At 49.3% G+C, this 15,116-nt stretch overlaps 1 protein-coding gene across 1 annotated transcript in view; it reads left to right on the plus strand.

The window, feature by feature from the left end:
- Window positions 1-14,823, plus strand: part of LOC123397681 — a 30,129-nt gene extending 15,306 nt beyond the window's left edge. The window contains exon 2 of the mRNA XM_045092222.1: window positions 14,604-14,823. Within this exon, the coding sequence (XP_044948157.1) occupies window positions 14,604-14,823 (220 nt within the window). The remainder of the gene's footprint in view (window positions 1-14,603) is intronic.
- The last annotated feature ends 293 nt before the right edge of the window (window positions 14,824-15,116 follow it).

Below are 15,116 nucleotides of genomic sequence, written 5' to 3' on the forward strand. Positions count from 1 at the left end.
ATGGCCGTTAGGGCGTCGAGCTTCATGATGGGCTTGGCTTCGATCCACTTTGTGAACTTGTCGACTGCCACCAACAGATGTGTGAATCCCCCTTGGCCTGTCCTGAATGGATCGACTGTATCTAATCCCCATAGCGCAAACGGCCAAACAAGAGGGATTGTCTTCAACGCACATGTTGGCTTGTGGGACTTGTTAGAGTAGAACTAACAGCCTTCACATCGGTCGACCATATCTTTCGCCATTTCATTCGCCTGCAGCCAGAAGAAGCCAGCTCTGAATGCTTTGGCGACGATTGCTCTTGAAGATGCGTGATGACCGCAGGTTCCCGAGTGAATTTCTTCCAGGATTGACTGTCCCTCCTCAGGGGAGATGCATCGTTGAAGGACGCCTGAAACGCTTTCCTTGTACAACTGCCATCGATGACAGTGAACGATTTTGACCTGCGGGCGATCTGTCTGGCTTGGACTTCGTCTTCTGGTAATTCTTGCCTCAGGATGTATGCAATGATCGGCACAGTCCAATCGGGGATGACAGCAAGAATCTCCATGATCAAATCAACCACAGCAGGTACTTCGACTTCAGTCGGATCTGTCGAGCTCTTTGGTTGTACTGGTTCCTCTGTGAAAGGATCTTCTTTAACTGAGGGAACGTGGAGGTGCTCGAGGCAGACGTCACTCGGGACTGGTCTCCGAGTGGATCCGAGTTTTGCCAACTCATCAGCTGCTTGGTTTTTCAGTCGCGGAACATGGTGGAGTTCCAGACCTTCAAACTTTTTCTCGAGCTTCCTCACTGCATTGCAGTATGTGGTCATGGTGGGGTTCCTGACGTCCCACTCCTTCATCACTTGATTAACCACCAAATCCGAATCGCCATAGACCATCAGGCGACGGACGCCGAGTGCGACGGCCATGCGCAGTCCATAAAGGAGAGCTTCATACTCTGCCTCATTGTTGGAGGAATCAAAGTGTATCTGCAACACATACTTGAGTTTGTCACCCTTTGGCGATATGATCACAACGCCAGAGCCGGAGCCATTCAACATCTTGGACCCATCGAAGAACATTGTCCAATGAGCCGAGTAGATGTGGGTCGGTTGCTGTTGTTCTACCCATTCTGCTATGAAGTCAGCCAGAGCTTGAGACTTTATAGCTTCCTTGGCCTCGAACTTGATGTCGCAGTACAACATCTACATTGCCCACTTCGCCACTCGGCCCGATGCGTCCCGATTGTGGAGGATTTCCGACAACGGAGCATCAGAAACGACAGACACCGAGTGGTCTTGGAAATAATGAGCCACCTTCTTCTCAGTCATGTAAATCCCGTAGATAAGTTTTTGATAGTGGGGATACCTCTGCTTGGAAGGAGTCAGGACTTCGGAGACATGATACACTGGCCGCTGAACCTTGTATGCTTTGCCTTCTTCCCGTTCGACTGTGAGAACAGTGTTGACGACTTGATTTGTAGCCGCGATGTACAGAAGAAGGGGCTCTTTACTAAGCGGAGCAGTAAGAACCAGCTGGGTGGAAAGTAGGACTTTGAGGCCGTCGAATGCGACTTGGGCTTCGTCTGTCCACTCGAAAGTATCTGATTTCTTCATGAGTCGGTACAGAGGAAGCGCCTTCTCGCCGAGTCGACTGATAAACCTGCTCAAAGCCGCTAGGCAACCTGTGAGCCTTTGAACATCGTGTATTCTGACCGGCCGTTCCATTCAGACGATGGTCCCGATCTTTTTGGGGTTGACGTCGATCCCTCGTTCGGAAACGAAGAAACCGAGTAACTTTCCGCTGGGAACGCCGAATGAACACTTGGCTGGGTTGAGCTTGATATCGTACCTACGAAGGTTGGCGAATGTTTCTGCCAAGTCAGTCAGTAGGTCGGAACCTTTGCGTGACTTGACTATGATATCATCCATATACGCCTCCACATTCCGACCGATCTGGTCGAGGAGGCATTTTTGGATCATGCGCATAAAGGTTGCTCCTGCATTCTTCAAACCAAATGGCATAGTGATGTAGCAGAAGCATCCGAATGGGGTGATGAAGGCGGTTTTTAATTCATCGGGGCCATACAGACGGATCTGATGATAGCCCGAGTAGGCATCAAGAAATGACAAACGCTCGCAACCCACAGTCGAATCGACAATTTGATCGATGCGGGGGAGTGGAAAATGGTCTTTTGGGCAGACCTTATTGAGATGCTTGAAGTCGATGCACATTCGGAGCGACTTGTCCTTCTTGGGCACCATGACAACATTGGCGAGCCACTCGGAGTGGTGTACCTCGCGAATGAAGTTGGCTGCCAAAATCTTGGCCACCTCTTCTCGGATTGCCTTCCTCTTGTGCGCGGCGGACCGACGCAGGCGTTCTCGGACAGGCCGAGCGGCGGGATCCACATGCAGTCGGTGCTCAGCCAACTCCCTGGGCACACCTGGCATGTCAGAAGGCTTCCATGCGAAGATGTCCCAGTTCTCACGGAGAAATTGGATGAGCTCGGCTTCCTATTTAGGATTGAGGGTGATGGAGATGTTTGTCGGGGCAGCGGTGTCGTCCGTCAGATGGATGCTGACCTTCTTCGTCTCTCCCGCCGACTGGAATGCGGACTCCGAAGCTGGCTTCTTCGAACGCATCAAGTCAGCGGGGTCGACTGTCTTCTTGTACTCGTCAAGCTCAAGGACAGCCATCTGCTGATGGGGTTATAGTCCTAGGGTAGGATCATAGGCCTGCCCTATAAGTCCTACCCAAGGACTACCCTTCATAAGGGATAAGGCCCTTAGTCAGTTCCGACTGAATTAAGGACTTCCCATCATCCAGTTGGTAACGAATCCTCCATCATCCACTCGGAGGTGAGCATTCGGAGTGTATCAAAGTTACCGACTGAATTCCACTCTATGCATCGTAACCCCCCTGGAGGGCAACGGTCATACGTTTTCATGTACCTTTATTAGCATTTAAGACATACGTTACCTCTAACGTAGGCATTTATTCGCCACTACTCCATCCCTGTGCACCGAACCGTTGTGAAGGGCAGCGCACTCTATATAAGCCGCCCTTCCCCACTGGTGCAGGGGTTAGCAATTCACTGTAATCCATATTCCACTCGACAACAAGCTCCCAAGAGCACTGAGACGTAGGGCTATTACCTCCACCGTAGAGGGGCCTGAACTCATACAACCTCGCTGTAGCTAAGGCTCTGCCCATCCTTTCGTACCCTACACATCTACTGTCAGTCTTATACCCACGACACTCGTAGATCTCAAGTTGCGGTCGAAAATTCGGTTTCCCTAAAAAAATTCAGGGCTACAAGGGCACAACAGTTTTGTAGTTAAGATTCAGTTAGATGTTCAACAGGGCCGAGCCGATAAAATCCGAGACACTATGTAAAATTAAAAGATGGGGCTCTACCTCACAAAAAGAACTAATAAAATACATAAAATATATATCTTGTAAAAAATATAATTTACATATAAAAAGGGGAAAGTCTTACCTTCCATCGACTGATCCGCGTGATCCATCCGCCGCCCGCTGGTCCGTTGGATCTGGCCTCGATCTGATCGCGAACTGTTTCCTGAAACTGGATCGTTGTTTCAAAAATTGGGCAGTTGTTTCAGGAAACTACCCATCCATGCCTCCACCTCTGCCTCGGCCCCGACAACCTCGCCGTCGCGGGTCTGCTACGTCTCGCCGCCCCTCCGCCAACTAACCGAAGGAGGCCCTGTCGATCGGAGGGGAGCCACGTCCGCCTGAGCGCGCGGCGACGGACGACGGAGCCGAACCCAGTGAAGATCCCGACGAAGGCCATGACCTTGTGCCTGCCGCGCGATCCGGTGGCGTGGCCCACCGGGAGCTCGGTGGCGCCGCCCGCGGCATTCCCGGGGCGCTGGTCCCAGGCGACGGATACGGCGGCGGCGAGGTCGAAGAGGAGGCAGGACGCGGAGACGGCCGGCGAGGAGAGGAGGCGGCGGAGCGAGGAGCGTCGAGAGGTTGCGGCCGTCGAGGAGGAGAACACCTTGGGCGAGCTGGGCATGGCTGCGGCCGCGCTGCCCTGCCGCGAGTGTGGCGGGCGGGCGGGCGGGGCGCGTGCTGCGGCCGGTTGGTGGGGCAGCGGCGGCATCATATCGGAGAAGGAAGAGACGAAAAAAATTCTGCAACTTGACCTTTGTTGCAAAAATTCCTGAAACATGACCTTTGTTGCAAAAAAATCTCCCGTAAAAGTATCTATGTTGCAGAAAGACGAAAAAAATTCTGCAACAAGCAAATTGTTTCTAAAACTCGACCGTTGTTTCAGCAATTAACGGGTCCAAAGTTTATTTCTTACAACAAAGCGAAAGTTTCTGCAACTCAACCATCGTTTCAGAAACTATGCGTAGCAGCGTGCTTGTTTTCGCAACTGAAGCGTTGTTTCGGAATTTTGTGTGGTGGACACGAGGCGACCGAGCTGGTGATCAGACGATGCACGCGTATGCATCGAACGGCTAAAAGGGTGATGGATGATTACTACAAATCCATCGATGAATGTCTAATAGTCCCCTATAAAAAAATCATATCTATTCAACTCTCGATTGCTATTTATTTAAACATCCTCATTTTTTTAGTATTCTAACAATCGAACAAGACGACGTTGACAAATTTGAATTGAAAGAGGAGACGAGGATGGCAACGGTTGCAAAGCCCTATCGGCCTGAAGCAGAATTCAGGGTCAAGGAACGAGGCGACGACTACGTGACGAGGCAACGATACGTTCGTCTTGTGAAGCCATGAACACACGAGAGTTTTTGTAGGTTATAGCCACGATCGCGATCATGTAGGTTGTAGCGATCGAGTTTTTTTTTTCTTTTTATGATCTGTAGCAATCTAAGTAGTACAAAGAGTCAACGCTCGAGTAGGTTGTATCGATCGTGATCTTTGTAGGATGTAGCGATCGAGTATACCCGATCATCCGTTTCAATGCTCCTCGTTACATCCCATTGCAACCCACTACAGCAACCAACATCCAACGACCCAGTAACGATTAGTTGTTTTTAATACTAGGCATGTATAATCATTTGGAGCCCCCAGAAATTTAGGCCCAATGCGCGTCAGGCAGTTGGTACTATTGTGGCCCCGAGCTTATGTTCGAACACATGTCGATCCATCAATTCTTTGGCCCTGTTTGGATACTCTAACTCGGTTAGAGGTTAGAGTTAGATTCTAACTCTAGACTAACACTGAACTAACTCTAATCAAAAAGGTGTTTGGATGGAAGAGTTAGACTGTCAATAAATGCATTTTTTCCAATCATTTGGCTCCTTTATCTAGGATTTTGTGTGGTGGAGGAAGAGAGAAAAGTAACTTTTTCTAGGCCCCACCTAACTCTAACCCAAAAAAGCACCTCTTGGGTGGGTTAGATTTTTGGGATGGGTTAGATGCATCTAACTGACTCTAACCCACCCTGTTTGGATTTTTGAGGGTTAGATAAGTTCAATCTAACCAACTCTAACTCTAACCCTAGGATCCAAACAGGACCTTTATTACAGGTCATTCGTAATGACCATGCTAAGGTCCCAAATCCCATCCAGACCGGCCTCCTACTTTCCCGCTTGTTCCGTGAATACATTGGTGAAGTTCCATAAATCCTGATAGGTTCCATGAGCACCCCGAGGCGGCAAACTGGATAAATTTGACGTGTTGACGCAAAATGAGCCGTGTTCGAAATAAATTCACTCGACTAACCATTTTATGTAGCGTTCGACAAAAAGGTGTCACACTACACTGTGTGGTGTTGTAGTCCTAGGCGTCGCACCTCCGGCCACGCTGGCACCCCTGCCATGGCCGACCCCCCCCCCCTCACCCCCCTGCGTGAAGTGTGGCGCCGAAGGCAAAGGCGGCACACATTACTCTTCGACGGCACACTTTGGGCTCTATCTCCCTGCGTCCCACCCCTCCCCCATCCCTCCCCCCATCCCCATTCCCACACATCTCAAAAACATCAGCTCCGACCCCCTAGTTTTCCTCTCCCCTTTCTCAAATCTCTCCCCAAATCAAGCAGATCTGAAGGTTTAGTCTTGGGATTTCGATCCCAATCCCACCCTTTAGGCAATCTCCCCCGATCCCCTCTCTCTCATCCAAAAAAATGTGCTCATTTGCTCATTTTTTTGTAAGTTTGAGCAAACCCTAGTTCTTCATGAATTTTGGGATGTGTATGATTTTGTTGCACTTTGCTAGGGTTAGTCTTGTTTGTGTGTAAGGGTTATGGGTATTGGTATGTTAGGATTAGAGTTCTTTGTATGTAAGGTTAGGGTTATGTTGGGGTTAGGGTTATGATGGGGTTAGGTTTGTTCAATATATATGTTAGGAGTAAGGCTTGTTCTTTTGATTATGCGAATGTTGTAATCTTTGGATGAATGCTTATAGAATATATTCTATGTTGTGTTGTTCAATTTTTATAGGGATGGGAAGAACATGTGTTTATCTTCATCACATGGACAAGGATGCCTTTTTAAAAGGCAATATTGACCCAGACTCACATGAGCTAGACATGGTGTTTGAGTGTAGTCCTAGCTATGTCGGGTTGTTGGAACAAGTATGAAAAGATTTGAATTGGATGGACCCAAGTGATTTTATTGAGTTTGATGGTAGGCATAATGTGAGATTTGGAATGCACATTCATTGAAAAACCATGAGTGTGAACTCCGAGCAATGTTGGCTTGCATACAAGGAGAAGGTGGTCGAATAACTAGACAAGGCTTTAGAGTTATTTGCCAAAAAAGTTTTATGCTAACTTGCACTTGGATTTGAACCGGGTTACCTTTCTGATTATTGATAGTAGTCCTCGGCGCATGAACGAAGATGACATGATTGAACCTATTTTGACCCAACAAGTGAGGCCAACATTGACCCTGATTTTGAATATCCAAGATGAAGCATTGCAAGAGGATAATAATGAGCATGAGGATGATGAGACTAATGATGTTGTTCTCCATGGTAACAACGTTGGTGATTTGGACAAATACTATTTGCAAGAGACCATGGACCATTCCATTCGTTCTTCCATGGCTATGCATCAGAGTCGGACGATGACGGTCCTGATGAAGAAGTTAGTGAGGATGGGTCCACGGCCAAGGAGGCCAGAGCTTTCAAGAAGGTATTACTGCGGGATCATCGAAGTCGGGGTTGACGGCAGCAAAGGCATATTGCTTGGAGTTCGGCCAACTTCTCAACGGGATGAACATGGAAAGAACGGTATTTTGCCCGGGTCAAAGTTCAAAACATTCCTGGAACTGAAGATGTGGTTTGGTGAATTTTTGGTTACGCATTATCATCCACACAAAGTTATTCATTCGGACATGAAGGTGCGTTACACGATTGCATGTGAGGATCCAGAATGTCCATGGACTGTGCATGCAAGACCATGGAAAGGAGGTCCCGGATGGCACTTCACATGTGTTGAGGCAAGGGGGTTTATGGCGAGCTTGTGTCCCAAAACCATACACAACTCGCCTCTGAGTTCATCGCTTATAGGCTTTCCAATTCCATCTCCTCACTTCCAACAATGAGCATAAATAGCGTACAAGACCTTGTGAAAGCCCTCTTTCACTACGAGGTGAAATATGAGAAGGCATGGAATGCGAAGCAAGGCGCATTCAAGATGTTGTATGGTGATTGGAAGCAAGCATACAACCGACTCCCTAGGTTGTTGGGAGCTATGGCCACCACTAAGCCGAGAGTGGTTCATGCGGTCGAGACGTATGGGAAAAAACAATGATTCACAACGGAAATAGGATTGTCTTCTCAATGTACGGTGTGTACCGCTTATCGTACAACATAAAAGTCGACGCTCGGTGAGACCGAACCTACAGGGGCATAAGGTTCTGCAAACAAAGAAGTGAGATGATTACGGTTTGATCTTTTTAAATAAACACAAGATATAAACTACCAACTAGTATGCTCTCATTACCATCCCCTCCTCTGACATCAAATAGTCTGATGTTCAACGTCATAGGCATCATTGAAAAGCCACACCATCCTACATATTTCAAGAAAATAGACATATATGACAACGTGAGTATCTCATACACATATATGAACTTACCAAATAATATATCGATGCTAATATAAACAAATTTCAGAACAAATAATATACGACCGCTAATATGAACAAATATTGAAAATATGTTCTCTTTGTCCTATTTCTACACATATGTTCCTATTACATTAATTTCTACCAAAATTTACCATCTACATTTCCATAAGTGACTATTATACATATTGTAATGCTACACATCAAAGAATTAGGACATTCTTCCATAACACATTCAAAATCAAATAGGATCTAACTTAAGCCGAAGAGAGAACAAAAAGGAGAAATTAGGATTTTACAGATAAAAATAAGGGACCGAAAGAGAAATACTTTAGGGGTCCCTTAGGGATGAAATCCCCACAGATTTCCTCCGGATTAAGGTAGTTTGAGAAAGGGATTTGGTGGGGACGGACGAACCCTAACCGTCACACCCTCTGTTCTTGCTGGATGAGGAGGGGATGGGGGGAGGGCAGGCCCGTGGCTAAGATCATGTGTGGCGTCTAAGAGCTAGGCGACACACATTGCATGTGTGGCATCTTTGTCTTAGGTGTCACACTCCTGAAGATAGGGACGGGTTTGTTTTGTGGTGCGAGCATGGCCGAAGGTGCAGCGTCAAGCGATCGGGCGCCACATAATATAATGTGATGCCTTACTGTTGGGTGCCACACGAAAGAGTAAGGTCACTGAATTTTTTCGCATACAGATCATTTTATGAATTAGTTACATCAATAGGTTAAATTTATCCATTTTGCCTCCTGAGGCCTCTCTAATCGCACCCCGAGGAGATGAGACAAGACATAAGTGGTTTCGCATTGTTCCTCGGGTTTGAAGGAATGACTTGGTTCGACATATCATGGGAGTATTATCTTTACCAGTGAATTTCGATTCTGTTTGCAACCAAACACAAGAACGCACCCAGATGCAGAACTTATCGATTTCTTCCACCTCGTGATCCATACCAAACACACCCTGAGACGTAGCTCATGCAGGTGCATGTCCAATGACTAGTGTTATCACTCGGTCTTGATTATATTCTTCTTCTTAAAAGATTGTTACCGCCTCTATACCAAAATAATAGATAATATTTTAAAACAAATACTACCGGATTTCTCTTTTTTTTAGAAAAGGAGGATATACCCCCGGCCTCTGCATCTAGACGATGCATACAGCCATTTTATTAATTATTCACAGAGACCATACAAAGTAATACATCAGTCAGCCTGAAGCCACCATCTAGACAACACATGTTGCTACTCCTATTCCTTGATGAAGGCGTGCTGAATATCCGGGCCAAATACCAAACAGATATCGCACCAAATCCTAACATCTATAGTCTGATGCTCCAGCCCAGCCACCACTGAGACTGGATCCCAAACTGGTCCAGCGCAGAGGCCGCCTCCACCATCTACCACCGTACCCTCTCCAGAGCTAGAAAAAACGCATCCTCCTTGCGAGGTCTACCGTCGACGCCACCACGGTGCCAGACAGTGCCACCATCCTGCACGTGTCCGCCTACACGTGCCTGTCGACGAACCACCGCAGCGCCATGCCGCCCTACACCGTATGGCTCACGGTAGACCAAACACCGCTCCTCCTCTTGTCCCGTCCACCCAGCACGTACTCCAAAACGATGCCCTCAGGAGGGAAATGACATCGAAGATGCCATCATCGTCCGACCGGTAGATCCAGATCTAAGGTTTCCCTTGGAGAATCACGAGTGTGGTGCCACGACCTGCAACAACGATGCCATGGGCTGGTAACGACGTCCTAGACGCCGCCATCGTCCGCCATGACCGAGGTCGGCGCGGTTTTCATCGGAAGTCGCGACCCCCCGATCTCGTGGCTGGATGGAACCGAGGGAGGCACGTCATTAGACGAAGACCGACGTCGGCATGCCGGTAGGGGCCTCGCCGCCCCACACCGATCCTCCTCGCGCCACCGGCCGAAGAAGTCCAAGCCGTGACGGATCTGGGCAGGAAACGCCAGATCCACAGCCCTTGATGACCGCCCTTGCGTGCAGCCGTTGCCCTCGCCGGATGTAGCACCTCCGCCGCCATCCAACCTGACCACGCCCGGCCATGGGGCCACGAACGCCGCCGCACATCAGGTCCGCCGCCCTGACCGCCGCCCCCGTCTTCCCTGCGTGCAACGGCCCCTCCGCCTCGCTGGGGCTCCGCGGCACCACCCGCCCTGGCTCTAAGGCGCAGGGCCCGCCGCCACCGCGGCCCTTGCCGGCGGCAGCGGCGACCGAGGAAGGAGGGAACCGCTCTGGCGGCTAGGGCTTCAGGGGCCCCTAGCGTCGCCCGAGGGGAGGCGACGCGAGGGGGTACGGGAGACTTGTTTAGATTTTTCCAGATCACTACCGGATTTCTCTATCTTTGAAAAGTATTGGATAATGAAAATATGTTGGATAAGTGAGACTACACACTAGTAGAATTGCATGGCTCATATCCCAAATTCGGTTCCTCCAAGATGTGGTATATGTTGGATAATCCAAACGTGGGATAGCTCGCTGAGTCCGGTTAGGATTATTGAAAGGTGATCAAGCTTGACGGTAATTAGATTAGGTAAGTCAATGTACGACTAGTTTAGGATAGTGATTGTGTTGGATTCCGGATAGGTTCTTTGGTGCGTCCCTGTTGGAAGTCTTATACGAATCGAATAGCTAGCTGGTCCGTGAGGCCGTGTATATATATACACTACGTCACATGAGTTTTAAACTGTATCGAGTTGTGAAGAAAAGGAGAGAATAAAGAGGAAATTTAGGGTATGAGACGTATCCTTTACTAAAGTGTTTATTGCGTGTGTTCGTGATATTTTAATGTAATCGATCCGTGGACGAAACCCAACAATTGGTATCTAGAGCAAGGTCGATTTGTATTTGTGCTTGCCCCGGGGTGGCAACCCGACTAGCGCCTCGGGGCAGGCAATACAGTCGATGGTGCGGCGACGAGGAAAAGCGGGCAATATAGTCGCTGGGTGGTGCAGTGACAAGGAGGAGCAGGCAATATAGTCGTTTGAGCAGTGACATGGAGGATCGCACAGTAGTTGTTCGGTGGAGCAATGTTGAGAAGGCGGTGAGGATGATGTCGCAAGCGAGACGATGGGTGCTTGTCGTTCGACGAAACGACCTGGAGAAGGGCGGCGAGCTATCATCGACAAGGTATTGGTGCTTGTTGATGGTTATGGAAGTGTCAAGTTGGCACCGAGTAGTTCATCAAGATCATTGTTGGAGGGTGCAGCGTGGACATGGCGAAGTTGTGGGCCGTCATCAAGGTGTGCACGTGAGTTCTTGTAAGGTGCGTCCAAGAGCTCAGGTGTGTGAGTCTTTTGCTACAGGTGAGATGCATCACCGATGAAAGAGATTTGAGAGTGGGAGCGGATGCAAAAAAGGAAATTGTGCCTTGCGTTTCTGTCTGTGATCAAGGAGTTCTAGCGAGTTTGTATACGGGAAGTTGGGTTGCGCGTATACGATGAGTTGTGTTGCTGCTGGACCAGTCGGATTGCCTCGAGATCGTGCGCTCGATTTTGGGCATAGGTAACAAGTTCTAGCGAGTTCATGTATGGAAAGATGTGTTGCACGTACATGATGAGTTGTGTTGTCGAACGCGAAGTGTTTTTCGATAAGATGCGTCACCGACAACAAGAATAAGGTGTGGAGTTGAGTCCAAGTGCTGGTCTGCGAGAAGTTTTTTATGGTCGAGGGACTCGAGTGAGATGCATCATCAAGGCGCGAAGACATGAGAGATAAGATGAGTTCTTGCATGAGGCTATGCGTTTAGTCTACATATATGACACGCTAAGATGCGGCAGCGTGGCTGGTAGTCTGGATGATATGTTGGTTTAAGTCTACAAGTCGGCATGAAAGAAGCTGATGATAAAATGGTGGTCATCGTAGAAGAACAGAAAAGTTACGGTCCGGTAAGCCGCATCACCGGAGGCGACCGACATGACAAGATGAACAGGGGGTCTTATATGTGTTTCGTCGAGTAAAGAGTATGATAGTTTGGATTAAAGGGTGAATGTTGGATAATCCAAACATGGGCTAGCAGGTAATTAGATTAGGTAAGTCAATGTACGACTAGTTTAGGATAGTGATTGTGTTGGACTTCGGATAGGTTCTTTGATGCGTCCCTATTGGAAGTCTTGTACGAGTCGGATAGCTAGCTGGTGCGCAAGGACATGTATATGTATACACTAGGTCGCGTTAGTTTTGAACTGTATTGAGATGTGAAAAAAAGGAGAGAATAAAAAGGAAATTTAGGATACAAGACGTATCCTTGACTAAAGTGTTTGTGAGAGATTAGGTTTAGGCTATGCAACACTCAATATTGATTGGGTGCACTAGGCACGTATATATAGGTACAAGATGGGCCTCTACCTCAACTATACAAGGACTAGGAGAAGGGACCAATAACACAATATACATGCACAAATATATATATTCAACATCCCCCCCCCCCCCGCGCGCGCGCGCAGTCGAAGCGTCGCCAGAAACACAGAGACTGGAACGAAACTCCTCAAAGGTGGAAGTCTCTTAGTCATCACATCGGCGAACTGTTGTGCGGTAAGAACATGAAGGACCCGGATGTGACCAAGGGCGACCTGTTCGCGCACAAAATGAATATCAAGCTCGATGTGCTTCGTCCGGCGATGATGAACTGGGTTGGCGGAAAGATACACAGCAGAAACAATGTCGCAGTAGACAATCATGGACTTAGCAACACCGTGATGCAACTCCTGGAGAAACTGTCAAAGCCACGAACACTTGACGATGGCATTAGCGACTGCTCGGTACTCAGCCTCCGCGCTGGAGCGCGAAACGGTTGGTTGTCGCTTGGACGACCATGAAATGAGTGAAGGAGCGAGGTAGACGCAGTAGCTGGATGTGGAGCGTCGTGTGTCACGACAGTCGGCCCAATCAGCATCAGAATAGGCCACCAGATTCAAAGAGGGAGACGCCATGAGGGTGAGTCCGAGGGACATCGTGCCACAGATATACCGGAGAATCCATTTCGCAAGAGTCTAGTGGGAGTCACGAGGGGTGTGCATATGAAGGCACACCTGCTGCACAACATACTGCAAGTCTAGTCTCGTGAGCGTCGAATACTGAAGAGAACCAACGATGGAGCGATAGAATGGAGCGTCCGACGCCAGCGTACCCTCCTGAGCAGAAACCTTGGCCTTCGTGTCAATAGGAGTAGCAACAGGATGACAGTTGAGCATACCAGCGCGCTCAAGCAGTTCATGCGCATACTTCTGTTGATGAAGAAAGAATCCGACGGGTCGACGAACGACCTCAGTGCCAAGGAAGTAACGAAGAGCACCCAAATCCTTAATGGCAAACTCGTCATGCAGCCACAAAGTGATTTATTGAAGGAAAGTTGCTGAGTAGGCCGTGAGGATGATGTGATCGACGTATTGTAGCAAGTAGGCAGTCGTGTCCGTGGCGGAGAACAAACAAGGAGGCGTCCAAGCGAGTAACACGGAAGTCGAGTGTCTGTAGAAATCCTGCAATTCGCTGGTACCAGGCGCGTGGTGCTTGCTTCAGGCTGTAGAGAGACCGGGAAAGCAAGGACACATGACTGGGAAGAGTGGCGTCGATGAAACCAATGGGTTGTTCACAGTGAACCTGCTCAGCAAGGTGACCATGAAGGAAGGCGTTGGAGACATCCATCTGATGAACGGCCAGCCACGAGAGACCTCTAACTGTAGAACACTGTGGATCGTGCCTGGTTTCACAATCGGCGCAAACGTCTCGGTGAAGTCAACGCCAGCTCGCTGGCGGAAGCCGCGGACCACCCAGCGAGCCTTGTAGCGCTCGAGAGTGCCATGTGGGCGGGTCTTGTGGCGAAAAACCCATTTGTCGTTGATGACATTGGCGCGAGGGGGACGCGGTACCAAAGTCCAAGTGCGATTCCGCAGAAGGGCGTTGAACTCTTCCTGCATGGCGGCTAGCCAGTAAGGATCACGGAGCGCTGCCCGCACAGAATCACGAAACGGCGACGGCTCGGAGCTGGATGCTGCAAGAAGATATTCATCGCTGGAGTACCGCTGGTTCGGTCGGTGAACACCGGCCCGAGCCCTCGTCAGGGGGCGGCTGTAGAGGGGCTGGTTAGCAAGTGGCCGAATGTCGGGGGGCAGGCTGGCGTGGGGCTGGCGTTCGAGGGGTCGACTGCCGAGGGACTGACGGCCGAGGAGATGGCTGTCGAGGGTTCGGCTGTCGAGGGGCCGGCTGCTGAGGGGTCAGCTGCCGAGGAGCCTGTCGTGGAGGAGTCTGAAGCCACCAACCAGCAGGCCCGGGAGGGAAGTTGAGCGTGCGGGCGTCCGTCACGTGTCCGCGCCGACGTAAATCCGGCTCAAAAATGGGCCGAGAATGAGTCATCCGCGGATGAAAACTGGACGCGCGACCGTTTGAATCGACGCGTTGGGCCGCCTTTTGTATCAACGGACGGCGACGGATGAAATGGGTCGCCCCATTAAAGTTGCTCTAATGGTGTAGACAAATATAATAAGAATCATTATCATCTCTACTTGATTAACTGCAGGCGGTGCGAGATCTGCGGCGAGAACGCGGCGAACATCACTGGATGGGGCGGCGGCGGCAAGGAGTTCATGCGACAGTGGCATGGGATGGCGACCATGGATAGAGGAAGCTCGTCCAAGGCCAGCGGTCTCTGCAGAACCCAGTCATTCTGCAATTTCCTGCTTGCCTGTTTAACCATTGTATTAGTGTCGTCGTGGTTCTTCCATAACCGTATGGTTTGAGATATTTGATTGAAGCCTTGTACTCCGTATCACATACTACAGCGTTGCATAACTCTGAGGAAGGACTTCCAATGAGATCATTCTTTAGTGATGCCCGAAATGACATGGCTAGCTACCAAGAAAATAGCTTAAAAAATAGGTAAATGCTTGTAGCCGGAGTGTTGGCCGAACCATTCGGCCGGCCATTCGCGGCTCGCACATCTGGCAGCAGCCATGCAACATTGTTTATTATAAATTTGCTGTAATCATGTATAAATTTGATACACTGGTTTGCATATGCAACATTTTTTTAG

The sequence above is a fragment of the Hordeum vulgare genome, chromosome 1H (assembly GCF_904849725.1).
Source record: "Hordeum vulgare subsp. vulgare chromosome 1H, MorexV3_pseudomolecules_assembly, whole genome shotgun sequence".
Lineage (NCBI taxonomy): Eukaryota > Viridiplantae > Streptophyta > Magnoliopsida > Poales > Poaceae > Hordeum > Hordeum vulgare.